We start from the raw sequence: 27,235 nt of genomic DNA on the forward strand, positions 1-27,235 counted from the left end.
TCTGTTCCACCTGCTGTGTCATCTTTTCTAAGGTTCTGCTGACTTTGCTGCCCATTTCACAAAACCCAGTCAGATGGGCATTAGCTAAGTAGCTATAAAGATATATGTATGATGCAACTGTGGACTCCTCTGAAGGTTCAGCACAGTGTTGCTACACAAGATTCTAAACTAAAACTGCTTTCCTGAGGCATTGCCCATTTGCAAGTGAACATCAGGCTGCTATCTGGTAATCTTAAATTCTCAAGTAAAGAAGGACTGAACCAGAATCCATTGCTATCATCCAGCAATACAGGCAGGTGTAAGTTCAAAAACAGAACACTTACAGGTTATTGGATCTTTGTAGGGGGAGCTTTTTGCCTGACCCACGAGTGAAGTATGAATTATGGTGTTCTCCTTGAGGGCTTCTGTGAAACTAGGAGATTAAGAGAAATTCTTGGCCTAATTTGATTTTTCTTTTCCATTTACTCAGTATGTCTCCAGCTACATTTTACTGCTGTCTAAAGAGAGCCTTCAGGGAAAATGTTTCCAGATTCTAGATAAATAGCTCTACTGAGAACTAGCAAATGCAATACCAGGGATGCTTTCAGGCTTTGCAGAGAGACAACAGAACAAAACCTACAGAGAGGCTTCCTAGTCCAACAACTAAAGCTACCAGATCAAATTGGGCAAGGTCAATGCCTACCCTAGGAACAAGATGTCCTGTTTCAAGGGCACACACCAGCTCGACCACATTATTTTAAGAGAGGGCAGGAGGGCATATCACTAAAGAGGTTAAAAAAAAGATAAAAAAGCAATGAATATTCTCTGTAGGCATTATTTCATGAATAACAATAGTTTTGTTTCATATTTTCTAGATTTTAAGACATTTGTTTTTCTTATCTTATTGCACTGGCTGGAGCCACCTGTATGTTATTGATTATAAGGCAAGATAGTGAGTGTACTACTCTGATTTCTAATACTAAAGTGATTATTATTTAAGATTTCATCATTATATATTATGTTTGCTGAAAGAATGGAAGAGTCATTGTTTATTGAGAAGGGATAATTCTCTCTGTACCAAGTTTGCCATGAATTTCTATTATAAATTGGCATTGACTTTTTTTTTTTTTTTTTTTGGTGGTGCTGGAGATTGAACCCAGGGCCTTGTGCATGTGAGGCAAGCACTCTACTAACAGAGCTATATCACCAGCCTGGCCTGGCATTTGACATTTATAAAAAAAAAAAAAAAAAAAAAGGTTTTTTTTTTTTTGTCTATTCAGAGAGCAGGGAAGCTGGGAAAAAGAGGAAGAAACTAAAAGAAGGGAAATGTGGCAAAAAGGGAAAGAGAATGAAGAAAGGCATACAGGTAGAACTGATCCAGCAATTTAAAATACATCTTAGGGTTACAAACAAAATGGATTTTGATATTCCTTCTGAGAAACAATGATTTTTATATTTTCCTCCAAAGAGGTAAAAACCAAAACAAATTGATTGTAACATAAGAAAATGTTTACCACATGCATATGACCTGGCATATTTCTTCCTTCAAAAATAGTTTCAATGAAATAACTATGATATTAATGAGGAAACCCTCACTAATTTCCTTTGTTTTTTTGCAGCCATAGTGGGGTTGGAATACTAGGAAGATGATCCATGTTATGTCTGCAGCTGCCCTGAGACTCTACCTTCACTGGGCTACAGATACGGCCCAGGAGGGGCTGGAAACGGAATCATGTGCATAGGGAATTAGACTGCTGTACTGCAAGGAAGAAGTGAGAACTGACTGAGTCAGTAGACATTTTACCCATGAGTTGATAGAGTCATATAAAATAGCCTTTCAAACACTTGGAAATATTAGGGAATCCTTTATAGGACTCTGTGTAGGCTGGAAACTACCCTCCCAAGGGTTTGTCTAATGTACCTCGTCACCCTATAGGTGGCTTTCACTATCTTCATATGAAATAAGAAGTTATAGTCTCACAGTGACTGAGAAACTTTAGCTTAAATAAATAATAATAATTTAATACTGGCCGTAGTAACTTATCTCAGTGCTTGACATATAAAATATATTAGTTTACTCTTGCCATTATCCCTACAATTTAACTACTGTTATGATTCCCATTCTCAAGATGAAGAAACTGACACATGGAGTGGTCAACTTGCTTAAAGTCATTAAACTTAAAAAAAAAAAAAAAAAAAAGGTGAGCAGGATTTAAAGCCAAGGCAGCGTACTCCAGAGTCTATGTCCTACACCAGGCCTAGCTTTATCTGTGAGGGGCCAGAAAGTAAGTAATTCAGACTTTGTGGGACATCCAGCCTGTCACAACTACTCATCTGTGCTGTCAGTCATAAACAATAGGTAAAATTATGAATGTGGCTATAGCCCATTATACCTTTATTTACAGACATGCAAATCAAATTTCAGAATATTTTCATGTCAAAAATATGTATCCTTCTTTTTCACCTATTTAAAAACAGAAACTCTTAGCTTAAGGCCCATAGGATGTATGCTGTATTTGGCTTGGGGTCACCCAAAGACAATATATATAGAAGCCTCACTCTCACACATAAGCTAGATTTGCATATTCTCCCTGGGGCTGGGCATGCAGGCTCCTCTCCTGATGATCAGGGGATATATATGACTTTACTTTTTGTATGAGTGAACCTTATCCTCCTGCATTTTATCCTCTTAATTTTCTAAGCAAACCAGTCCAAACAAAACACCAACGTTCCCTGATCATTAACATGTACAAATAGAACATATTAAGAAATGACATGATGCCTGGGATTTACTTTAAAATAAAACAAAGTTGGGGTAAGGGGATAGGGATTGATTACAGGTCGATAGATGTCAAAACCAGGTGTACCACACAGAGGACTCAGTAAGCAATCCCACCTATGGTACAAGCCAAAATTCTCCATGGTAGGAAGTATTTTCAAAATTTTTGTGGTACTGGGTATTGAACTGAGAAGCACCCTACCACTGAGCTAACTTCCAGCCCTTTTATTTGTTTATTTATTTATCTTTTTATTTATTTATAGATAGGATCTCACTAAGTTGTTAAGACTGGCCTTGAATTTGAAATCCTCTTGCCTCAGCCTCCAGAGTCATTGCGATTACAGGCATGTGCCACTGTGCCTGGCACATGGTTATTTTTTCCCACTTTTTTTCCTTTTCTTTTTTTTTTTTTTTTTTAGAGAGAAAGAGAGAGACTTTTTTAATATTTATTTTTTAGTTTTTGGCGGACACAACATCTTTATTTGCATGTGGTGCTGAGGATTGAGCCCAGCGTCAGACACATCCCCAGCCCCCACTTTTTTTTCTTTATTGTGCTTATTTATTTTTACGTGGTGCTGAGGCTCAAACCCAGTGCCTCTCATGTGCCAGGCAAGCACTCTGCCACTGAACCACAACTCCAGCCCTTTTCCCACATTTTTTAGAAATTATTATTTTTTTAATGTACACAAAATGTTTTTGCAAATGTACCAACAAACACTGTAACTAGAAATAAACAGATGTCACCCAAGCATTTTATGTCATTTGTTAGTACAGGCCTAGTGAAGGAGGACACCAGAGAGATAGATGTCCAAAACAGAAATCTGGTAAAATGAAAACAACAACAACAACAAAAACCTGCTGAATTTTAGTACCTCTTAACCAATACAGACTGGACTAGGAAAAGGCCCTCAATGCTTGGATAGTGAAAGCTGGGAAAACTACTTCACAACATTTAAATTCCAGGGCAGGCATCTTGATGAAGAAGCAAGCACCAGCCCAGCTGTCAGACTCCCTGAAGTCTGTCTTATTCTATTGACTTGTTTATTTATTCCCTCTCATTAAGAAATCCATCAACAGGCTCCTGATCACTTAACTCCATAACATAAAGCAATCTAATGGAGGTCAACTCTGATTTATTTTGGAAACACACAGAGAAAACAGAGGGCCCTTCAAGGTCAGACTGCCCATGGACAGGAGTCCTCTGATCCTGTTGTATTTATTTAAATTTATGGACATGGTTTGCTTTCTCCTACCCCCATCTTTTCTGTCTCCCAAATTCATGCTTTTCTCTTCATTCTTACAATAACACTGTCTTCTACTTAAGAGGCTGAGACTTCTTATCAGGGCTAGAGTCTCATTTCCCCTCTGCCTCTCTCCAATCAAATAAGTTTAAAGTTTAAATTAGTGTACCATTGCCTTGACTTTATCACCCCATTCCCCAGGGCCAAACAGCAGTTCACACACTGTTCTACAGCTTATGGGCAAGATTCTCACCCTTCAAAACATCTAGGTCACCACAAATACCCTTGCGTTCTCACTTCCTTTGACATCTCCCATTGCCAAGTCCTTCCTTATCCTTCCAGAGGCTCTCATTTACCACTGGCCAATACCTCTCCTGCCTCTGCTTCCTTCCAAGACACAAACTGTACTTCAAATAGCCCTATCCCTCCTCTCCGGGGGACATGACAGCTTGCTGTGTAGCCTGTCCTTCAAAAAAATTCCTACAGATTCTCCCTCTTGTGTTAATGGCATTGGGAGGAATCGGCTGAGAATACGCCATCTTATTTTTAAAACATTCCAAGAGAGAGCTAATATTATTGTCCCCATTTTACAGGTGAATATGCTGAGGTTCAAGGAGCACAAGTACTTCCACAAGGTCACATACCTAAGATGGCAGAGACAAAATATGGACCAAATGTTTGATTATATGCCTCTGCTAAGCTAATTTGCCCAATGGCTAATGATGAGGAGCACATGGCACAGTCGCTTTATGAACAGTGAACTCTCAAGTGAACAGGACCCGGAACAAGATGGACAAACCTACATGTATTTTACTAAAGATGATTTCCCCTCTAAATTCTTTGCCTCTATTTACAAGTAAACTTATCTAATTACTCAATATATGCATAATCTTTCAAAAAATTGATTTAGAAATGATTTTAGATTTACAAAAGAGTTGCAAAAATAGTACAAAGTGTTCCCCTATACCCTTTTATCCCACTTCCTCTAATGTTAACAGCTTATATATCCAAGGAACATTTATCAAAACTAAGAAATTAACATCAACACAAAATTTAACTATAAAAGGAGTCATTGGGATTTCAACAGGTGCCTCGCTCATATCCTTTTTCTTTCCAGGATCTGATCTGAAATCCATATTATATTTCATTATCTTATCTCCAAAGTTTGTTCCAATCTGTGAGAGTTCCTTAGTTTTCTTGTCTATCAGGATGTTATAGCTATCTGACACTTTTTTTTAAAATGTGTGTGGCACCGAGGATGGAATCAGAGGTGCTGTACCACTGAGCTATACTCCTAGCCTTCTATACTTTTTATTCTGAGGCAGATTCTCACTAAATTCCCCAGACTGATCTCAAACTAGCAATCCTCCTGCCTCAGTCTCCCATGTGGCTGGGATTATGGGCATTCAGCTCAATGCCCAGCTCTCTGAAACTTTTGAGGAGATTGGTTGGTTATTTATAGAATAACTCTTGATTTAGATTTGGCTGATGGTTTCTCATGATTAAGTTTGGTTTATACATGTTTTGACAATTTGACAGAAGGATGTGACCTTCTCCAAACATCCTCCAAACATCAGAGAGGTACATGAAGTTGCTACATCTTATACTGATGATATTAACTTTGACACTTGTTCAAGATGGTGTTATAAGTGAACTATGTCCCCACAAGAAGATATGTGCAAATTCTAAGCCTGGATACTAAGAATATGACTTTATGTAGAAATAGAATTTTGGACATATAGTTAAGTTCAGATGAGTTCACGCTAGGTTAGAGTAGGCCCTAAATCTATTTGCTGGTCTTCTCATAAGAAGGAAGAAATTTAGGCAGAAATGCACAGGGAGAAGATGACCATGCAGTGAAAGGGAAGCCAAGATCAGAGTCATGCATCTGCAAGTCAAAGAATACCAAGGATTGCCAGCAAACTCCAGAAACTAGCATGAGGTAAGGAGGGATGCCCCTGTAGGTTTCAGAGGGACCAAGGCTGTGTTTACAATAGACTTTTAGCCTCTAGAACAGTAACAACAACTTTCTGTCCTTTTACATCAGTTGGCTTGTGATACTCTCTTATAGCAGCCCTAGGAAACTAACACAGGTAGCATCTGAGGGTTTCTCCATGGTAAAGTTACTACAGTGCTCTTTGTAATTAATACATAAGTTGGAGGAGACACTCTGTGACTATGTGTATCATTTTTAATCCAACTCAGTAGTGTTTACACAGTTTTTGCAAACTGGGCTTCACTGAAGAGTACATATATCAGCCTTGGGTGAAGCATTTCCTCCTGGTGGCACAGGGAAAACCAGAATATGGATCCAGAGTAAGTGTTGGCTGCAGCTGTCAGGGAAGTGGGCAGGGGTGAGGTGATGATCAGGCAGGGCAATTTGGATGATCCACACAGGCAGTCATAAAGTGTCTGGACAAGAAAGAAATAGGGTTGGTGGGGATGTAGCTCAGTGATAGAATTCTTGCCTAGCATGTGAGAAGCTCTGAGCCCAATCCCTGGTTCTATAAAAGGAAAGACAGGGGAAAAAAAAGAGGAGTGGGATTGTAGAGATAGGAAAGGGAACTTCCTTACAGCTCACAAGTGTCTATTCATCTTATTTATGGGGTTGGGGGAGACAATAATGAAGTGATTGTTCTAATTCCAAATTTTCCACTATTTTTTTTTCCTGTTCTCTTTCCCCTGGCACAGTTAATTAACCTGATATCATCTGTTACCAGAAGATGAAAGGCAAATAATGAGGCCCAAATTCCAACGGAAACCTGGGTTCATTGATTAAGCCTCATGTGTTTCAGAATTATTGATTTCTAACCCACAAGGTGAGTAGAAGGTCCTCCAACTCAACACTATAAATTTCCTCTACAGACCCTTATCAGTGATTTTAATAAGGAATGACAGGTTTTGTGGTTTTTGACAAACCACCAGGAACTGCTCCTGGAGGGATCCCCCATACCAACTGTGGAGGCTGGTCTCAAATATGGAGGCCACGCCCCTGTGTTTGTTTTTGCCAGCTGTCTGGCTGCCCTTGACCTTGCACTAGGCATCCAAGGGGAACTAGATTTCCTTTTTGATGGAAGGGCTCAACTCCCCCTACACATCAGGTGCTATGAGGAAAACGCTCTAATTTCCTTCCTTAAATGAGAAAAGAAAAAAAAAAGCTAGGGTTTATTTGTTTTGTTTTTGCTAACAGGGAACAAGAAGAACTTGGATAAATAAAATCCAGGGAACACCTTGAGTTAGTTTAGACTCATGCCCAAGCGACAGACAGACTGTCACACTGCTGGGTGGAAACTCTGATGACTTCTCCATCCTTGGCTCATGGAAGTGCAAAAGCAGATGATGAAGTTGCCCCAGGATGTTGTGAGCAAATCTACAAATTAAACCATCAACTCTAAGGGCTATAAGATTGAAAGTACTGGGGCTGGGCGTGTGGCTCACTGGTAAAGCATGTGCTCAGCATTCATGAGGATTTAGGTTCAATACTGGGCACCAAAACAAAATCCTGAACATATTAACGTTAGAGAACTGACATTTATTCCCTGTATATCAAGCTTTCAAGTAACATGGCGGGCAAAAATGTATAGCATTTCTGGACCCAAACCCTGTCTTTGAGCCAGTGGGCATCAGAAGCCAAGTGAGCAGCTGGGGCTTCTAGGCCAAAGTGGCTGCTTTTATGGGAGTGCTGGTTAAGGGACAGACATCAGGAGGATAGCTGGCTGAGCTCAGATGATTCTGGCATGAGTCTCTGAAGCCACAACCAGGGTATCCGCCCCAAATACAGCTTCCCATACAATGCAACAAAACAATGGGCTAGAAAGAACTCATTCCTATGACCATTTCTGGAGCCCTCTTGACTCCCTTTTCTTCAAGTCTCCCCTGTGTACTTCAAGTCCACAATACACCCTGGTGAAATACTACAGCTCTCTCAAGTTTACACAAATTAAATGGCAAAATGAAGGGAAGATGGGGGTGTGGGGCAAATGAGATGAATTTCATCCAGTACCCCTTGGAGAAGCCATGCATTTTACCACTGTGGTGAAATGAGGACTCATGTCCATGGCATATCATTTTGTTTCTGAGAGAAGACTTAAGCAAGGGATTGCCTTTATTCTTCTCATGATCACTGAAATTTTTTTTGCCCCCACCTTGAAAAAAGGATCTTGTCCTACTTGCTTGACTACAGGGAAATCGGTTTTTTATTTTTATTTTTATTTTTTTGCCAAATGAAGGTTTATGGGCTAGAATGGGAGGGAAAAAATAAAGAACTTTGGGAAATCATTTAGGAAAACATGGTGCTCTAAGAGTGGGAGCAGTAGCAGCCTCAGTTATGAATACAATCTCTCAGCAGTGCCAGTAAAATAAAACAGAACCACTGTTTCAGACTGTAGTTTTGGCTAAGGTTTCACTCCTCAATTACTTTCAAAGTTATTCATTTTTGTCAACATTATAAGGGTAAGTCAACATTTGTCCTGGCAGCAAGCCCATATAGTCATTTTATTAGTCTGCTACTGGTTAAACTGGCCCAAGATTAAACTCATCTAAAGATTAAACTCATCTAAAATAATGGAGTTTAGCAGAAAACCACGTCAGAGTTCTCTTACCCAGAATGTTACTATTACTTAACCTTAGGCAGAAGGAGAAACACACACCTCGGGTAAGTTCCTTTTAGCAAATGCCGTCCCCATTGCCTCAAGCTCATCTTGGTCATGCCCAGCCATGGTGCCATAGACATTCAGAGAAAGAGGAAGGTCCTTCTGTGGTCCTTGGCTCCACACCTGCCTTTCAAACTTCAAGCAAAGCTTTTACTCTGACAAGGCAGAAAAGATCAGCTGCTCAGGGTTGAGGCACTTTCAAAGTTTGACCTTCTGAAGAAGCAGGTGGGCTGCTAGCAGAGTTGCATCTCAGTGACTCTTTCAGGAAGGCCAACCTTAGGTCTAGAAATGCTATAGCTTTCTGTCTACCATTCTGCATTCATCTCCAGGTCTGGAAAAAGGGGCTACAGCTAGACATCCCTGGTTGGATGATGCCAACAAGGCTAAGGAAGCTCTCTGTGGCTTTGGTGTTACTCAATCAGTCACTTCCTACTGATTTCTTAGAAACCCCTGGGTGGGATATAAGCTCTGCCCATGTTTATCTCTGTCAAAGAGATATCCTGACTCAACCCTTGGTCTGGCCTGGAGGGGAAGGGAGAAAAGGATGCCACTGGAGGATTCCATCCCTGCCTTAGGGTTCACTGATACATACAGACCCCAAGAGTACTTTAAGGACATTTTCTGGGTTTGCTCAGAGCTAGGAATGAGTCAAAGGCTTCTGCAGCCAATGACAAAGCACTTACCACTATAGCCTAAAGAATGTGTCAATTCTTTGCAGAGGCTCTAAGGATAAAATATGAACCAACTTCCTGTCCAGAGACCAATATTCTAAAACTATGAGCGAACAATGTAACCTCTATGAGCACAGTTTCCTCTGCTGTGAAGTGAGGATGACACTCTTACCTCCTCACCATTGCCAGGAGGAGCACATTAGAGTACATGTGGAGTGTGTTTAGCACAGGCTTGCCCCATAGGAAGCCACCGGAAATTATCAGAACATTGCCCTTATTTCTAATGTCCAAGAAGAGGTCTGGTCTCTCCTCCAGGCAGCTCTCCTGCCCATCTCTGCTCCCTGCAGCACTGGATTTTTGCCTTAGGCTTCCTAAGTCAAATTGTTACAAGCATACCCTGGCACTGTGTGGCCACTGAGACTGCTATGAGACTGTGTATTTTGATTCCACATTCCTGCTTTCTCTTTCTTCCAGTGGCTTTATCATCTGTTTAGTCAAGCTCTGGCTGGAAAGAGCAAAGGTGGGAGTGGCTTGGCAGGATCCAAGGCTGTGTTGGAGGAGAGGAAAAGGTCAGTGGTGAAATCCCAAGATAAGGACATGAGTGGGAGGAGAGAGCCTAGTAGATGGGTTTTGAGGTCTGCATGGAAATATCACCCCATCAACAGATGCACTGATTATGGACTAGTAGAGTGGGTGTACAGTATTTTTTAATTTTTAACTTTGGTACTAGGAATTGAACCCATTGGTGCTTAACCACTGAGCCACATCCCGGAGACCTTTTTATTTTTTATTTTAGGCAGGGTCTCACTAAATTGCTTAAGGCCTCACTAAATTGCTGAGGCTGGCTTTGAATTTGAGATCCTCTTGCTTCAGTTTCCCGAGATTGGGATTATAGGCCTGCAGCACCACATCCTGCTGGCTTCTAGAAAGGACCACCCAGAGCTTCACACATATTCTTGTTTTCATCCAACTGTCATCTTTTGAAGCTCAGCTTTATCTTAGCATCTCAGAAGAGAAAAAAGAAGTACAGAGATAAAAAGGGATAGATCAGTGTCCCAAAGAAAGGACAGATTGTTCTAGCTCAATCTGGAATGATCAAACACATCCCAGGAAAGCAAAGTTGACAGGTCTGACATCAAACAGAAGATGTGGCAGGGACTTAGATTGGGTATAACCTATAGAGACATTCAACTAAAGGCACCAGGTGTGCAGGAGGAGATGGATCCCTTTCTTTTGCTGCCCAGTTGGTTTCTGTTTATGACAAGAACAATGATTTTGAGCAGACAAACCTTGCAGTGCTGTGAACTCCAGAGAGGAACACAAAACACGTTCACAACTACAACCCCTAACTATTCTCCTAGCACCAATATTCCTTCAGATGTTTAGCCCATGTGTGTCCTCAGCAACATATGCCCACACTTAGAACCAGGGAACATGGCACTTGGGTGTTTTAGAACATTCTGCTCCTGAGAACAAAATATATCCAAATCTGATGATTCGAAATTAAAAAAAAAAAAATCTACTAAACAACCACTTGGGATTGATTGGATTGGGGATATATTTTTTTTTTAATTTAAAATTTCCTATTTGGTATTTCAGACATTTTACCACCCACTAAGCAACAGTATGCAGAAAAACAGGGTACAAAGCACGCTGTTCAAGACACAGGTAGGTAATTCACAATGGATTCACATGGCCCTTCTGTTGTCCTCCACTCCCTGAAAGATGAACAGATGAAGAGCTTCAAAACGCTATTTCTTGAGAGGGATACTCAAGCAGAACATAAGACTGATTGACTATGTTGAGACAGTTTTAATTTTGTAGTGCATTTTTAATGACAGGAATTTAAAAATGCCCACTAACAATGGATTTTTCCACAGGCTCATGACAAACACTGGCTCTCAGTGCCGCACATTTGCAACCCTGAAACATAGTAATTATGTGTTATTTCTAAGTCTCAGCAATTAATATGCAGCCAGATGTATCATTATCTACAGCCTATTAAAATTTAGAAGCTTGTGAATATGAAAAAGAAGGTATCAGATGACAAAGGTGACAAGGAGCCTTGGAGACCTGCCTCTGCACCCCTCATCACTTTCAGCTCATTTCAATAATGCAGTGATAATCAAGAATATGGGTAGACAATGGCAACTGACTTAAAATACAGAGGTAAATACAAATCTGTGACTTAACTATTGGGTTTGGTAAAGAAATGTTGGCTTAGCTGCCAGAGAGGAAGAAGTAAGAGGTGCTAACAAAAATTTCCAGAAGAGACAAGGACAGTTTTGTTGAAAATTCCTATGTGTGGAGAAGGGCAACGTTTGTTCTCATGTGTTTTCCAGTAAGGGCCATCTACAGGGGGAAGGATTCCTTTAGGAAGCTGCAGGGTATCTCACCTGGCAAATGTATCCCTGGTAAAGGTTCCTGAGCATCTGCAGATGGCAAAGAGTAAGGGGAAGGAGTAAGGGACACTCCTGAGTGTACAGAGAAGAGATGTTTCCAGGGGCAGCAAGGGCCTCCTGATCCTGCAGAACCTCAGTGAATTGTTACTAAATAAATTATATGCTGACAGAGCCCCTGTCTACTCACAGATTCAAGCAGTTTTCTAGAAACAGAGAAATCATCTCACACCTGCTCCAGGTGTGAGTCTTCTAGTTCTGAAGCACTATGTAAACAGCAAGGACCTATGGGGAGGGTAGGAAGAGGAACCAAGAAAAACAGAGCTAGCCACCATCACCAGTACCAGGTGCTGGCATGCATTCTCTCATCTATTCTATGCAGCCACCCCATCACTCCATTTTATAGAAGAGGAAGCAGGTGTTCAGAGAAGTGAAATCTTGCTCCAAATCATTCCTAGTAATTATCTGGCAGAACTACAATTTGAATCCAGATCTACCTGACATGAAAGCCTTTCCTGCCAGGATACACAATTTCCTCTTATTAATAACGTAATAGTAATATACATGGCAACTTTGTGCCAGGCAGTGTCAAAGTGCTTTCTGTGAATGGTATTCTTAACTTCTCTTTAGTGCTATTAATATACCCATTTCACAAAGCAGATGACTGAGACCCAGAGGTGTTAAGAATTTGTCTAGGGTCACACAGCCAGGACTGAGCCCAAGGCTACTACTCAGCCAGCCTGGGTTCTCAACCACAGCATAGCTCTTAGTTTCCTAATTCATATGGGAACCTTGAAGGAAACAAAGGCTAGAGGCAGTGGGGAGGTGGAGACTGAGGCAGAAAGTGTTCAAGTAGAAGCGGATGATTCAACATTCAAGCCCTATAACTCTGGCATCTGCAGTCCCTCTTGGTTCCTCTGGAGCATCTCAGAGAGCTTGGCCAGGTACACAGGTGTCTGCTTATGCCCCCAGCAGGGGTACTCTGCTAAGCGCACACCTGGGGACTGGTGGGTGGCATCCAGCAACAGGTCCACTCTGCCAAGCTCCCCAGTGAGATGGCCTGCTTCTCTACTTGCCTTTTCCCAGGTTGATGGTCACTACCCATATGTTAGTTTTGCTAATGACTCAAACTCAAGTAGAGGTTCTTTGAAGGCAGAGAGTGTACCTTTTGTTTTCTAAACATGGGGGGAAATGACATACACTGTCAGGTCTCAATACATATTTAGTGACAACTAAAGAATAGTAGGAGTCATTTTTTATTTGTCCAACTCTTTACCAGCTCATAGCCATCATGCTATGGAGTTTTCCCACATTTCCAACAAAGGATTTATTTATAAGTAAAGCTCCCTGCTAATGAACAGGGCATGAAGAACTCAAGCAACCTAATCCACCCCCATCTCCTTGTCTTGGGTCTGTGTCTGTGGTTGGCCCTTAGCTAAGATTCTCAGATGAGGCATGTCAGGCAGAAGGTGCTCCCATGGCCAGGGTGCTTCTCTATCCAAAGGTCACACACCAACTCCTGTTTAAAACGTATTCTGGGAACAACTAGAAAAACTACACAAGATTTTTTTTTTTTAATTCTACCTGGCAGGAATGAATGTGAAGCTTGCCAATGTTCTTGGGACATCTTTTGTTAAAAATAACTAACATCCATTGCCAGCTCAGATTCCTGGGAAACTGAGTGGTTATTTCCTACAAAGGAAAAGAGTGACCTGAGAGCAGACTCCTTGATAGGGATTGCCAGCCACAGCATCTACTAAACTGATCTACATTCAAAACACACTACTGTTGCTGCTGATGATGCTCTATTGAACACTTGCTCCGTGGAAGCCCTTTGCATGCCCGCTTGATCTTCACAATTCCCTTGGAAATTCTCACTTTACAGATGAGGAAACTGAGGTGTAGCGGACCGATGGGTCCAACGCTCTCCAGTGGCCAAGTGGGGATTTGAATTCAGCTTACTCTGGTCCTGAAATTCAAGTTCCTCAACACTACACTCAGGCCCAAAGTGAAATATAATCTTGCCCAATCCTTCCCCCTCAGGGCGAAGGAAAAAAAGGAAGAGGATAGGTAAAATGATTGCTGGAATTAGGGACCTATCGTAGAACCTTTGAAAAGAAAAAGTAATTAATGTCCTTAGGGCAGAAACTTTTTTTTTTTTTTTTTTAATGTTGGCTAACAACTAGTCCAGGATCCTCCCCTTACCCTTCCCTCCCTCCTGCTTTTCTTCTTTCCTTCCCTCTCTCCTTCTTCCTTCCTTTTTTTTCTGTACTGGGAATTGAACCCAGAGGTGCTTTAGCTCTGAGTTATAGCCCCAGTCCATTTTAAAAAAAAATTTTTAAAACAGGGTCTCACTAAGGTTCCAAGACTAGCCCCAAACTCACAATCCTCCTATCTCAGCCTCCCAAGTCACTAGGAATATAAGAGTGCACCACCACGCCTGGCTCAAAATAATTTTCAATGACACATAAAAGACACTTTTTATCTACTTAAAAGTCTTAAATCTGAAATCTAGGTCCTATATATAATATCCAAATTTTAAGTTTAGTCTGTAACCAAACCTTTTAGAGCTTGCAGAACATGCCTATTGCAGTTTCTGAACTCTAGGTACCACTTAGTATTCCCCTTCCCCCACAAGTACAGATTACCTGAGCTATTGTGTATTTGATGTTTCCTCAAGTTACTTTTTATTTAGGTAAACTTATAAAAATATACAATATCACTACTTACTCGGAAAACTATCACCTGCTAAAACAGAAACTTTAAAAAATGAACACTATTAAGTTTTTGTCAGATACTCTTGTTTGCCTGAAGCTTCTGAGCCTAAGGTCTGTACTTTGTTAAGAAGGAAAATTAGCAAGTGATAGAGAGGTGTTAAAGACATACTAGCTCCAAACTGAGCTTGACATAATTAGGACAGGAAGAGAATGGGGAAATGATTCAAAATTATTTTGTGCCTCAGCAATTTAGAAGGACCCAATCAACTTATCAAGACTCTGTCTCAAAATATAAAATAAAAAGGACAGATGTAGCTTGGTGGTTAAGTGCCCTAGGCTCAGTACCAAAAAATAAAAAAATTGTGTCTTGTCTCCATATCATTTGAGCTGCCACAAGAGTATGAATCCCACTTTCTGGGAAATAATGATCTAATCTAATCTTTTCATTCCAGAAGCAAAGATTCCTGAGAGGCTGAGCCTGCTTATGCACTGTCACCAGCTGGTAGGGGAACTCTTGTTAAGAGCAAGCTCTTGTTAAGAATCAGCTTAGAAATAAATGCTACATTTACACAACCTTCCAGGCAAGCTCCTGCTCCTTGATGTAGGTCCCAGAACGGAGCATGTACATAAAGCATTCAGAGACTAATAAGAGAAAACAAGTCTCTTCTCGATGTTTCCGCCTTCAAAGTTTTCAGATAAGTCACCATTCAACAGCTGAGGGAGAGGGAGGTGATGTCTCACCATGTCTGTGGCTTACATGTAAACCACCATCAGTTGTTCCAGCTTCTAACAGTTCATTTCCTTCTTTACAGTGGTTTCCAAACCCTCGTGCAAGATCACACCCAAAAGTCCCCAAGAAAATCAACAACCAGCAAGGAAGATGGCTGGCAAGGTATGTGAAAATGAACCAAGACCTCTTAAACCAAACAGGATGTCGAAGACTCACCCACACCCCTCCCCTACCAGGTGAAGTCAGGAATTAAGAATGAGCTGGGTGTATGTAGAGCATACAGGAGGCCCAGGGTTCTATCCCCACCACTGCCATGGGGGCAGGGGGAGTCTACACCAGTGACCTCTAGTTACCTTCTCTGTATCTGCCCTTGGTCATTCTTAGCATGCCTGCATTGCTTAGGGATTAGAAAAGGTTAGCTTGTCAATTTAAGATAACACACTAGAGAAGGGATCTTGCACTGGCCTTGGGTTCAGACCAGAAAGCAGGCAGAGGGAAGATTTACCACTTAGGCCCCTTGGTCATCAGGCCCAGCTCCATCTCTTTCCAACCACTGGCCTATTCCCTTTTCCTTCTATGGCTTCTTCCTCTGGAAATACTGTGAACTTCCAAATCTAACAACAGGTGGCAAGTGCTAAGTATTTACCATTATATATATTTTAAGGTCCTGACAAGTGCTTTCAGTTTTATTTAACTCAATTAGGTTGTCAACCTCTAGTGGTATCTATGAAAGAGAACCTTCAGGAAGTGCTGTAGTTTGCCTGTTTTTCACCTCCTCTGTACACATTACAGTTTAGAAAGATATCACGTAAAGATATGCCACCTCATGTAGAAAAGGTTGTGGCCTCCTTCTTTGTGGGCTTTTATTCCTTTTTCTTTTTCTTTTTAAATTCTAACATTTATCTCATTTCAAATATAAAGCAAGGGCTTGCTTGTGGTTGGATCTTTTGGAATGTAGACCAAAGTCAAGGCCACCTGTCCACAGGCCTGAAGATGAAGTCACTCTGTGCAACTTTAATGGGGTTCACTTTGAATGCCTTCCAAATAGCCAGTGCTGCTTACAACCCCACTCAGGAACATGACTATCTTGAGTCAACAATGTGGCATGCCAAGAGGTCAAGGCTGGGTAAAGAGGGAACTGTCATCTTGCCCGGACTCCTAATCTCTCTAAAACTCTGTTTCTTTCGTTGATAAAGAGGATAGCGTTTGCCTTACCAACCTCCCTCAGCTGATGTAAGGTCCAAAGGGGATAAAACATATAAAATTTGAACAAGGGGTAGCACTGCTATTACTTTAGTGAACACAATGAAAAGGAGAGGGGATTCTCTGATTGTAACATCCCTTCCCCCATTCTCTACATCCCAAAATGCCATATACATACAAACTGGTTTACACTGGTTCCGTCATATATATATGTAGTTATGCTCAACTTTTCTTCCTCTTTATTTCTTCCAGGGACACTAGGGTATTTCTATTTGCTAGTTGGTAATGACTGCAAATGATGCCACTACAACCTGTGCCAGAGACCATGGTCCATGGTCCGTAGAACTATTTTATTCCCCTATTACTGGGCAGAAAGGCTGATGATTTCTCTGGTTACTATAAATAAGCAGGAAAGGATACTAGGCTGGAATTAGACAATTGGATGTCAAACTCCAGCTCTGTCATGCCCAACTGTGCAATCCTGGGCAAATCACAGAGACTCTCTAACCCTGGAATCCTCATTTTTAAAATAAGAATAATTAAGAGTCAAAGAATATAAAAGTGCTCTGAAACATAATAAAATGCAAAAATATAAAATATGAAACTATGCAAGTAACGTCATTAAGAACAATTTGGACACAGTTTTCACCCCAAAAGCTGGAACAATGGGTCCAGAGATTTGAAGCCTTTTTGTCTTTCAATATGCAAAAGAAGTGCATTATTTTGCAAAACCCACAGCATTGGGTTTTACCATGTCCATCAAACATTTGCAACATCAATTAAGTAAGAATTAGCAGTGATTACTAGCTGCCTTTTTCATTTATATATAATTCTATTAAAGTGGACATTTTAAATAACCTTTATTTTCAGAGTTCCTTGAATGTGAACTGTCTTTTGCCCATTTGACAGGGGACATCCTGGGGTATTCTTCTACATCTGTATAAATTACTTATATGACAAAGACATTAATCTTAAGTCTGTCATCATTATTATAAATGATTATATAATTATGTAATTTTATAATCATTATTATAAACTATATACATATTTGTCTAAGGAAGCATATTAAAGAAAAAAATTTTGTTTGTTGATATGGCACCATCAGTATCTCTGGGCTGATCAATACTCATAATTTCCTGGTACACTGAGGATGCCCAGAAGAAATAAGCAAAGACAAGAAAGAGAACAGTATATTACATTTGCAAAAGTAATGAGGAGAAGGAAAGCTGCTGGGGTGGGGTGGGGGGAATACATTCAACTATGCAGTAGGAGAGATGCGGGGAGGGATGGCAGTTTTCAAACATTGAAGGCAATGATACACAAGAGAGAATTACTAAATAAGGTGAGCTCCAGAAAGCAATGTTACAATTAAGGAAGGGTTTTCTTATGATCCATAATGAACAAAGACAGAGCATACAGCCTTGGAAGGTTATGAGCTCTCTGTCCCTGGAGGTGTTTAAGCAGAGATCGAATAGATCCAGCAATGGGATAAGAACTGGGCTACAGGTCTGCAACAGGTCTTGCCCATTCTGAGGTTCTCTGATGCAATGACCCTAGGTCATTTCCTGGAGTCTGCTCTTGTTTGTTTCATAAATCCCTGGAGGGAGGAGGGGAGGCTGTTTTGCTACTCCTTTCCTTCTCATCTTAGGAGCCAGAAAGGAAGAAGAAAAAAAAAAAAGCCAACAAATTTACCGTTAAGGTTTCTGGTTCAGCTCCAATTAATTGAAGTGTACTAATAATCAGGGTTGCCCTTTGCAAAAGGACACAATGGCCCAAACATAGAAGGTCCAGGCACAAGTATTGCTAGACTTGAAAAAAAAAAACAAAAACCCACTCCTTTCCTAGTGGAAGGTTCACAAGCCTTTCCTGATTAAATTGTGACAGCCTCTTCTAAGCCAGTAACTGATATCAATTTATTAATTTAAAATAATAAGGAAAGCATTAGAAACCACTGGCCCTTGCTCCTGACAGCCCATGAGCCAATACAACAAGAAAAAATGGCAATAGGATTGCAGCAATTTCCTTATTTTGTGTGTGACCTCTATCCATTACCAATGCTGACAAATTAGGTGAGGCAACTGCACACATACATCACAAATGAAGCAGCCATAACACACACACACCACTAATAACAATTACAATTACATAAGGCTTTGCAAAATTAAGATATGATATATCAGTAAACATTAAGATATAATATATGATCAGTAATTCAGCAGTTATGAAAACAGTGGCACTGATCCAGGATTTTATAGGCAATCACAGGGTGTCTTAAGAAGAAATGACACAATTTGCAATACCCAGACGTTAGTTGGGCCTTCCAGTTACTGGTTTACTTGGAAGGCTGGTGGTTCATGTAGATAAGCAAAATGACTAATAAAAGAACTAACAGTGTCACCTCCACAGAGCTGAGCATGCAGAATTCTGCCAAAACTCAGCTGCCTGGTCTCAAGAAACACAAAATGGAAATTACCAAAACCCTCCCAAACAGGCTTGAAAACCCCACTACCATAGGTCACAGCTATTCAATGAAGTGGGCTGTAGGAAGCATTGACCTCTGGTGGGGTCTCCTACCCATATAATCAGAAAAAAAATGGCCCTTCCATTGTCAGGCAATTAGCTTGAGCAGGCAGGTTCACCCTTCATGTGTTACGTGGTGAGACCTACGATTTAGTCAGTACAGGCGATGTGATGTGGTTGGGAAAGTACAGACTTCAGGGTCACACTGGGCTGTAAATCTTGGCTTCTCCACCCAGTAGCTTATCACCCTGGCAAGTCACTGTCCTGTTCAGAGCCTCAATTTTTCCTTCTACGAAAGGGGACAATAATATCAGCGTCCTAGGATTGTTATGATGATAATTAAAGTGAAGAATGTAAGTAAAGCTCCCCAAATACACTGCTATATCTAAAACAGCATTCAGGAAATCAGGATGGTGATCAAAATACCACTGTAGGGATTTTTAAGATGCCAAAGTACTGATGATTTTATTCAGCACTTACTATGTGTCAGGCACTATGCTAAGCAGTGCACAAGATTTCTCTCATTTGAACCTCACTGTTGTCTTAGGAAGTAGAACTATCATCACCTCCATTTTACCACTGAAGAAATTGGGGCTTTGAGAGGCATGGTGGCTTGTTCAAGGTTGTACTCCTGACAGGTGATAGAGATGGCTTTGGGACCCAGACAATATTGTTCCAGAGTTGATGCCACAAACAGATTTAAAGTCAACTTGTATAAAGCTAATCCATTTTTCTTTAGTAAACCTGCTCTTAGTTTATGTGCATCCTGGATGTCCACGATCCCCAACATACTTTTCCATGTGAATGAGATTTCAGAGTTGTGACCCAATGAGCACAACCAGATCCTATTAACAGTAGCCTTTTCCTGTGTAACTTTGCATGGCTCTCTACCCAGCAAGATCTCTGAGGTCACATGGTTGATTCATGGGGATTATTTATGTAGTCATCTGAAGAAATACATTTCCATGCAGCTGGTCATATATACCAACAGTATATATGATGCAGATTCCAAGGAAAGTATATATTACTGGAAGCCAATAACCCTTTAGCTCTCCAGGTGCCATTCAAGGAACAGAGCCTCAGGTGTGCAAAATTTCCAAATATACATGTTGACTGATGAGGCATAAATCATGGCAGAGTTCACTGTGTTCTTCAGCTGAGGCTTAAAAAAAATACATTCTTAGGTACTCAAGATAATGCATCTAAAAGGTAATATTTAAAAAATGTTTTTGTAGTTGTAAATGGACAGAATGCCTTTATTTTATTTGTTTATTTTTATATGGTGCTGAGGATAAAACCTAGTGCCTCATGCATGCTAGGCAAGCGCTCTACCACTGAGCTATAGCTCCAGCCCTAAAAAGGTAATATTTTAAAGTATTTTATATATCTGTTAAGCTTTGTATCTCTCTCCTCCCCCCCCCCAGAAATAAATACCCTTAGATGCTACAAGGGATGCCGGATATTGAAGGTTGAACTAAATCCATCAGGAAATCTGGCATTGGATCTTGGCTTAAGATGCTGATTTTCTTTGTGTACTTCTGCAAGTTACCTTCCCTCAGTGTCCTTATTCATAAAGTAGGGAGAATAATCCATGCTTTATGTTAACCTTATAACATAATTGGGGTCTCAAGAGAAACACTAGACATGACAGACTTTGAAAAGAGGTAGAACTTTGTTATTTCTAGATGCATGTCATTATTCCCAGGGTCATGCAAAGCCACTGGCTGAGGCAAAGTCAGAATCTATACCTTTGAGACCCAAGGCAATACTCAACTATTCACAAGAAAGGCATATGGTTTACATGTTCCAACCTTTTACAACCACTGAGAGACAAAGGCAATACAAATACCACCCACCAAATCAGGCCTAATCCTGACCAATATCTAAGACAGTAAATCTTAACCCCCAAAGTAAGTTGTCCACCAAATTATCAGATATATTCTTAGAAATAACAGAAAATCCTTCTTTGTATTTTTTAATAAAAATGAAATGGAGGCTGGGCATGGTGGCACATAACTGTAATCCCAGAGATTCAGAAGGCTGAGGCAACTCAGCAAGACCCTGTCTCTAAATAAAATATAAAAAGGACTGGGGATGTGGCTCAGTGGTTAAACATCCTTGGGTTCATTCTCTGGTATCAAAGAAAAAGAAAGAGAAAGAAAGAAAGAAAAATGAAATGGAGGGGCTGGGGTTATGGCTCAGTGGTAGAGCCTTGTCTAGCATGTGTGAGGCACCAGGTTCAATCCTCAGCATTGCATAAAAGTAAACAAATAAAATAAAGGTATGCTGTCCATCTACAACTACTTAAAAAATTAAAAGAACTGAAATGGAGCCAGGTGCAGTAGCACACATCTGTAATTCTAGTGACATAGAAGACTGAGGCAGGAGGAATGCAAAAGACCAGCCTGGGCAACATAGCAAGACATATCAAAAAATAAATAGGGCTGAGGGTATAGCTCAGTGAAAGTGCGCTTGCCTAGCACGCATAAAACCCTGTTAAAAAAAAAAAGTTAAGACTCTTAAAATTCTAGCTTTCTTAGCCAATATATCCATTCACCTAAGCTTTCTTCATTTAATAGCAAACCTACTGTGAGGAAGTAGAATTTTTAACTTACAGAGTATAATAGTTTTCTTTTAGTGAATTGATTAGGTGTTCAAAACACCTAAGCTGTCTAGAATGAACAGTCCCTTCTGGCATGGGAAGTGGCATGGGAATAAAAATGAAAACAGATAAATTGAGCAAGACCATATCAAGATCAGAAAAAATATACAGAACAATGCTTATATCATACCATGCTTCTCTATGAAAATCCAGAGCCACGTCCTAAGCTCCTTAGATTTCACAGTTAATGATTAGAGCTGGAAGGATCTAGCTGGTTATGGGTATTAAAATTGAACATTTGTAACTCAGCTCATATACTCATGTTATAAGAAATACCAGATTAAGAAGCAGCATTATATTAACAGTCATAAAATAGCAGACAAGCAACATCACAATCCATAGTTTAATAGATCTTTCTTTAAAGAAAAATAAAATTTAAACGTTATCACATTTTGTTCTCACTAGAAACTACCACTGGTATTCAAAAAAATTACAAAGCATTTTAATTAAATCTCAACAGAATTTTTATTATTTGCGTTCAAGAGAACTTTATTTTGCACCATTTTTTACTCAAGTGTACGGTGTCAAATGCACATAAAGGCTTGCTCCCCACAAGGTTTTTCATGAGTGACCTTCCCTAACACACTTGCTGCAAAGAGGATCCAGTGCTGGAAAGCACTGAGAAGGCCACACACTGTCCTCCCTGTGGCAAACTCAGAACACCACTGTGAATCTACAGGGCACAGGTGCTCTGCTGTAAGTGCCTTTGAAGGTCAATGAGTCCTAATATTCTGGAAAAGACCTTTGGAAAGACCCCTTTTTTCTTTTTATGACAGCCATATTCTTTCTACAAAGAAAATGATCAATATTAAAAACAAAACAAACAAATAAGCCTTTTAGAGGCATTAAGAGCCAATGTCTACTTTATGAATAATTATATAACTATGTTTTTTAAAAGGCAGATAAGTGAATACTGTTTTTTTAAACATCTACAAATACTGACGACACCTACTGGTAGAAAATAGATCTAGTTAACTGCTTATGGAGAGGCTATCCCTACCAAGATTGGTTGTCTTTTGTGCTAACAATGAAACCAGAAAACTTTCCCTTAAACTGACTTGGGTTTCTTTCTCCAATTTTGCTTATCGCCATTATTAGTCATTGATGTGTCAGATTAATGAAGCTAAAAGGCATCTCTGCCCTCAAGTTGCATTAAATATACTTTTACTCTGGTTTAAAACAACAACAACAAGAAAACTCAATGGGGGTGATACCTGAAGAATATCTACCAACTATTTCCAAAAAATCATTAATTTACCCATCCATACTCTCATACCTGACATCTTCAGAAAAGGAAAATAAGTCATATTTTAACATTTGGATCCAGTTACCAGAGAAGAAAATTAATATTTGACATCTGACGATACATTTATTTCAGCATATTTGTGAACTACAGACATATCTATATTCTATGCATAGGAATAAGATTAAAGAGATAAATTGCAGTGTTCCTCCATTCATTAAATTATAAAGTTCCCATTGAAAAGTATACTGTATCCATTCCAAGCCTGAACAACCTGAATTCTATGTAGGTGCCATCTTGACAAAACTTAAAAAAGAATCCAAATGCCACTAGGGCCACCACATTTTCACAGCTGTTGGGAACAAAAACTCTGAAAATATTCAACTGAGCTGGAGTACGGAGTGTGGAGTGGGGGCAAAAAAGAGAAGTTAATTTTGCTCTCAGTCTACTGAAAGCTGAATGCAACCAGAGACTATTGGGAGCCTTGCCAGCCTGGAGCAGATCCTGATAAAGTCAATGAATCTTTGATGCCACTCTTCCAAATACACATAATTCAGCAAGAAAAGTGCACACACTGAGCAGTAGTGGGTGATGTGGAACTCCAAGAAGGCTGTGATGGAGCCACGGCACACCTGCCTTCAGTCTCCCCCACCTGACCTTTGCAATGGTTGTATTCTCAGAGTGAGGTCGGGGGAGAGTGGAAATAGAAACCACAGAGTGTGTGTTGGGTCCTATGGCTCCAGCATAGCTTGGGCCACAGCAAAGCTGTGGTCTAATGAAAGCAACTGTTTTCCTTAAGGCCCTTTCAAAAGTTAGGACTGTTTTGTCCTCCAGCTGAGCCCAACTTTTAAGGCCAGTAAGCCATTTGCCAGAGAAATAGCACATGGGAGGAAGAAGACCACTAAATACAAGCCCTAGGACTCCCACTCATTACCCCCAAGGCACAGGAAAATTCCAGAAAGGGAAATGTTTTCAGTCCTCCAAGGCAGCTTTTTATCAACAGAAGGAGTTTAATTCATTTTCAAGATCCATGTGAGGAGACAAAGTACTCTTTTAGCTCCAGACCCTTAGATAAATGACCCCCTTCTGGCCAAAGGTGACAAATAGAAGCACTGTGTCCTATCTTTGCTGCCAAAAGCTGCAAGGCCAAGTCTGACAGGTGAGATGTAGGGGAGACCCTAAGAACCTTCTTCTGCTCTCCCAACCCTGTCAAAAGGAAACACCCGGTTAATGGATAGCTCTTCCCTGACATCTGTCTTCTGATGCAGTTGGAGAAAAGTCCGTTGGCCAGGTCTACAAAGAAGATCATAATCCCCAGAGCCCTGCAGTTAATGCTCCAGCAAGAGAGGCCAGAGCAAAAGGCAGGGAGAGGGACTGGGGCAGAGGAGGCAGCTCATGCTTTACTCACAGAGAAGGGGTGAGAAAGGAAACAGTGTAAGAGATGGCCATAGAGAGACTTGGACAGAGTGTGTGAGAGAGAAAGCGAGCGACAGTGTGAGATGGGAAGAAAGACGGGCAGAGGGAGGGTGCCAAGACAGTGAGAGAGGAGGAGGGAGAAAGGCAGGCAGATGGAGTCCAAGAGGTCCAGGTGGAGCGCGCCCTACCTCGGCGTCCTTGGCTAGACCGCTGGCCAGGGGCACCTCCAGGCTGCAGTTTGCTCTCTTGACAGTGAGGTAGAAGGGGTAATCCTTGGCCACCATGGCGGCTGCCGGGCCTGCCCTTTGGGATGTCACTGCTGACCCGAGGCGACCATAAAACTCCCAGGCGAAAGGGGGCCCCAGCTCCACGGTGCCGGGTGGGAGCGTCTACGCGGAGACCAACAGCCGGCTGCTAGCCTGGCGGGACTGATCCGGCTCTCCTGCTGAAAGCGGGGCGGAGCCGCAGCCGACAGCCGACACGCCCAGCGCGGGCGGGGCAATGCCGGCTCCGCCCGCCCCACGCTTCCTGGAGCCCGGGTGCTGCTCTGCCCACACACTAAGCAGGTGAGACCCTAGGGGCCGTCCGGGGCGGGAAGGGATCTCTCTCTCCGGCCCGGTAAGACGACGCAACAGCAGGGTCGCTGGACCCAGTGACAGCTCCACTTGTGCTCCCTGGCACTCTCGGCGAGGAGGAGGGGGCGGGTAGAAAGGAGGCAGGGTAGTAGGAAGAGGCCTTTAGGGGTGGGGAGCCACCGTTTTAAAAGCCCACATTTTAAAAAAGGTGGTTTTCTGTCTTGCCTTTTTTCCAGGCCGGTCTCCCAGCACCCTCCCTCCCTCCACAGTATTGGGAATTGAACCCAGGGGCGCCGCACCATTAAGCTACATCCCTAGGTTTTTCTTTTAAGACAGGGTCTAAATTGCCCAGGATGACCTTGAACTTGCTATCTTCCTGCCTCAGCCTCCTGACTAGCTTGGTGTTAGAGGTGTGTGCCACCGCCCCTGCACCCACCCCCTTAAACATCACTGGAATAAAAACAGTGCAAACTGTAAAATGCACCTGTTTTAAGTGTGCAATTTGCTGAGTTCTGACATATGTAAATACCCTTGTAACCACCTCCACAATCAAGATACAAAACATTTCACCACCCTTGGAGAGTCTCTTGGAGCCCTTTCCCCCATCCACTCTAAAATATGACCAGAAGGGTAAAGAGGCTGCCTGCCATTCAGAAGAGCAATCTGACAAAAGTCTGTTTCCAGTCCAAAGCTGTGCAGCAGTGACCTTGCCCTACCATGCCTTTTTTGGACCCTTTTTTTGAGAAATCATAACATTGTAAATGCCCAAGGAGCAATTATGAAGTCCTTTACTGCAGCCCTGTCTGGAGCAGTAAGAAATAAACTGGCAACAATGGTAATATATAAATATGGAGAGCTTAAATAAACTTTCTTTATTATGGAATACCTCTCATAGCAGCAGTCAAAAAAGGAGATGGAACTATGGGTATGGCATGGTAAGATCTCCAAATATTGGGCTCAGTTGAAAGACAATCAAGATTACAGCACAGTATAATACCATCTGTGTTAAAAACACATCTACAAAAGAATACCATATATTTTTCACAGAGATATATTTGTAGGTAAATAGTATTGAATACTGTCTGGAAGAATCCACAGCAAATCTTTTTCTATTCCCTGTGGATGGAGGGAGGGACCTGGAATAAAGAGATTAAAGCTAGTGGACATAGGGGATTTATGGCTACATTAAAAAAAAAATGTTTACAGGGCTGGGTTTGGTGGTTCACACCTGTAATCTCATGGTGGCTCAGGAGGCAGGAGAATCATGAGTTCAAAGCCAGCCTCAGCAATTTAGTGAGGCCCTAAGCAGTTTAGCAAGACCCAGTCTCAAATAAAAACTAAAAAGGGCTGGGGACGTAACATGTAGCTCAATGGTTAAGCACCCCTGGATTCAATCCCCAGTACCAAAAAAAAAAAAAAAAAAAAAAAAGTTTTACAAGAAAAATGTACTCATGTATCACTTAGCAAATTAAAAATTAATTTAAAAATATTAAAATTATTATCGCCAAAGTTATTTTATAGGCTGTACTGTTGACTCTTTTCTTCCTTCATATGAAAGTCGTGGCTACATCAGGTGTTGGTTTGGGGAGACAGTGACTCTTGTTTTTACTTCTTGGGTGTGGGATAGGTACTGGGAATGGAGACATACATCCCTATTTCATGTTTTCTGAGTCCAACGGAAGATGGAGCTCAGCACTTTCTACTTTCCAGGCAGGAAACCTCACAGTACATAGCTCTTTGATTCCAAGTATCAAATCCATGCCCAGGCACTAAATCCACCCACTGCCTTGCCCTGCTTCCCACAAACTGCCTTTGGAAGCAAGACGAATCTGAACCAATTAGCAGTCTGCTATTGCCACACATGTAAAGGGGGCTCCTGAATGAATGGGTGTCAACTGAGACTGAAGAGAGAGCCTGAGGTTTTTTCCCCCCTTGAATGCACAAGATAAAGGGAGGAAAGTGGCTAAAGAAGATGTGCAGTGAGAATGAACACCTCAGAACCAATGGGAATTCCTATTGATACTCCAGAACATAGCCTAATCCTTTTAGCCTGAGCTGTGCTGAGGGTAAGCTCACACAAGTGCACCTCCATCCCATCCCACACACTTTACCAAGAATTGAGCATCATGCAGGAGATGGGGAACAGAACAGGAAGACCATCTCCAAGGACACCCAACCAAAGCACCCTCTGATTAACTGTGCAGCCAAAGCCAGGCTGGGAGGCTTGCCTGGTCACTCAGGATCTGAGCAAAAATACCCAGAGCCACTCCTTATTCTCCTCCTTTTTCCTGCTCTTGGCCTCACAGACCTACTATCTCAACTAGAAGACTCTGGCCTTTAACAACTGATTCCCGGTAGAGCTTGCTGGGCCTTGTTCTCCAGCTAGCAAATGTACTTAAAGCACTTAGTGAAGAAAAGAATCATCCTGGTAAATTCTCATAACCCTGA

The 27,235-nt window shown here is 41.3% G+C and overlaps 1 protein-coding gene across 4 annotated transcripts in view; it reads right to left on the minus strand.

Moving 5' to 3' along the window:
- Positions 1–27,235, minus strand: part of Arhgef3 (Rho guanine nucleotide exchange factor 3) — a 324,382-nt gene that overhangs the window by 45,633 nt on the left and 251,514 nt on the right. For 2 of the 4 annotated variants that reach the window (XM_026388623.2, XM_077795642.1), the window contains exon 1: positions 24,401–24,585. The exons of the other annotated variants lie outside the window; for them this stretch is intronic. In XM_026388623.2, the coding sequence (XP_026244408.1) occupies positions 24,401–24,496 (96 nt within the window). In that variant the 5' untranslated portion in view covers positions 24,497–24,585. Of the gene's footprint in view, positions 1–24,400; positions 24,586–27,235 lie in introns of those variants that run through there. 4 annotated transcript variants of the gene reach the window in all.

The sequence above is a fragment of the Urocitellus parryii genome, chromosome 3, assembly GCF_045843805.1.
Source record: "Urocitellus parryii isolate mUroPar1 chromosome 3, mUroPar1.hap1, whole genome shotgun sequence".
In the NCBI taxonomy this organism is placed as follows: domain Eukaryota; kingdom Metazoa; phylum Chordata; class Mammalia; order Rodentia; family Sciuridae; genus Urocitellus; species Urocitellus parryii.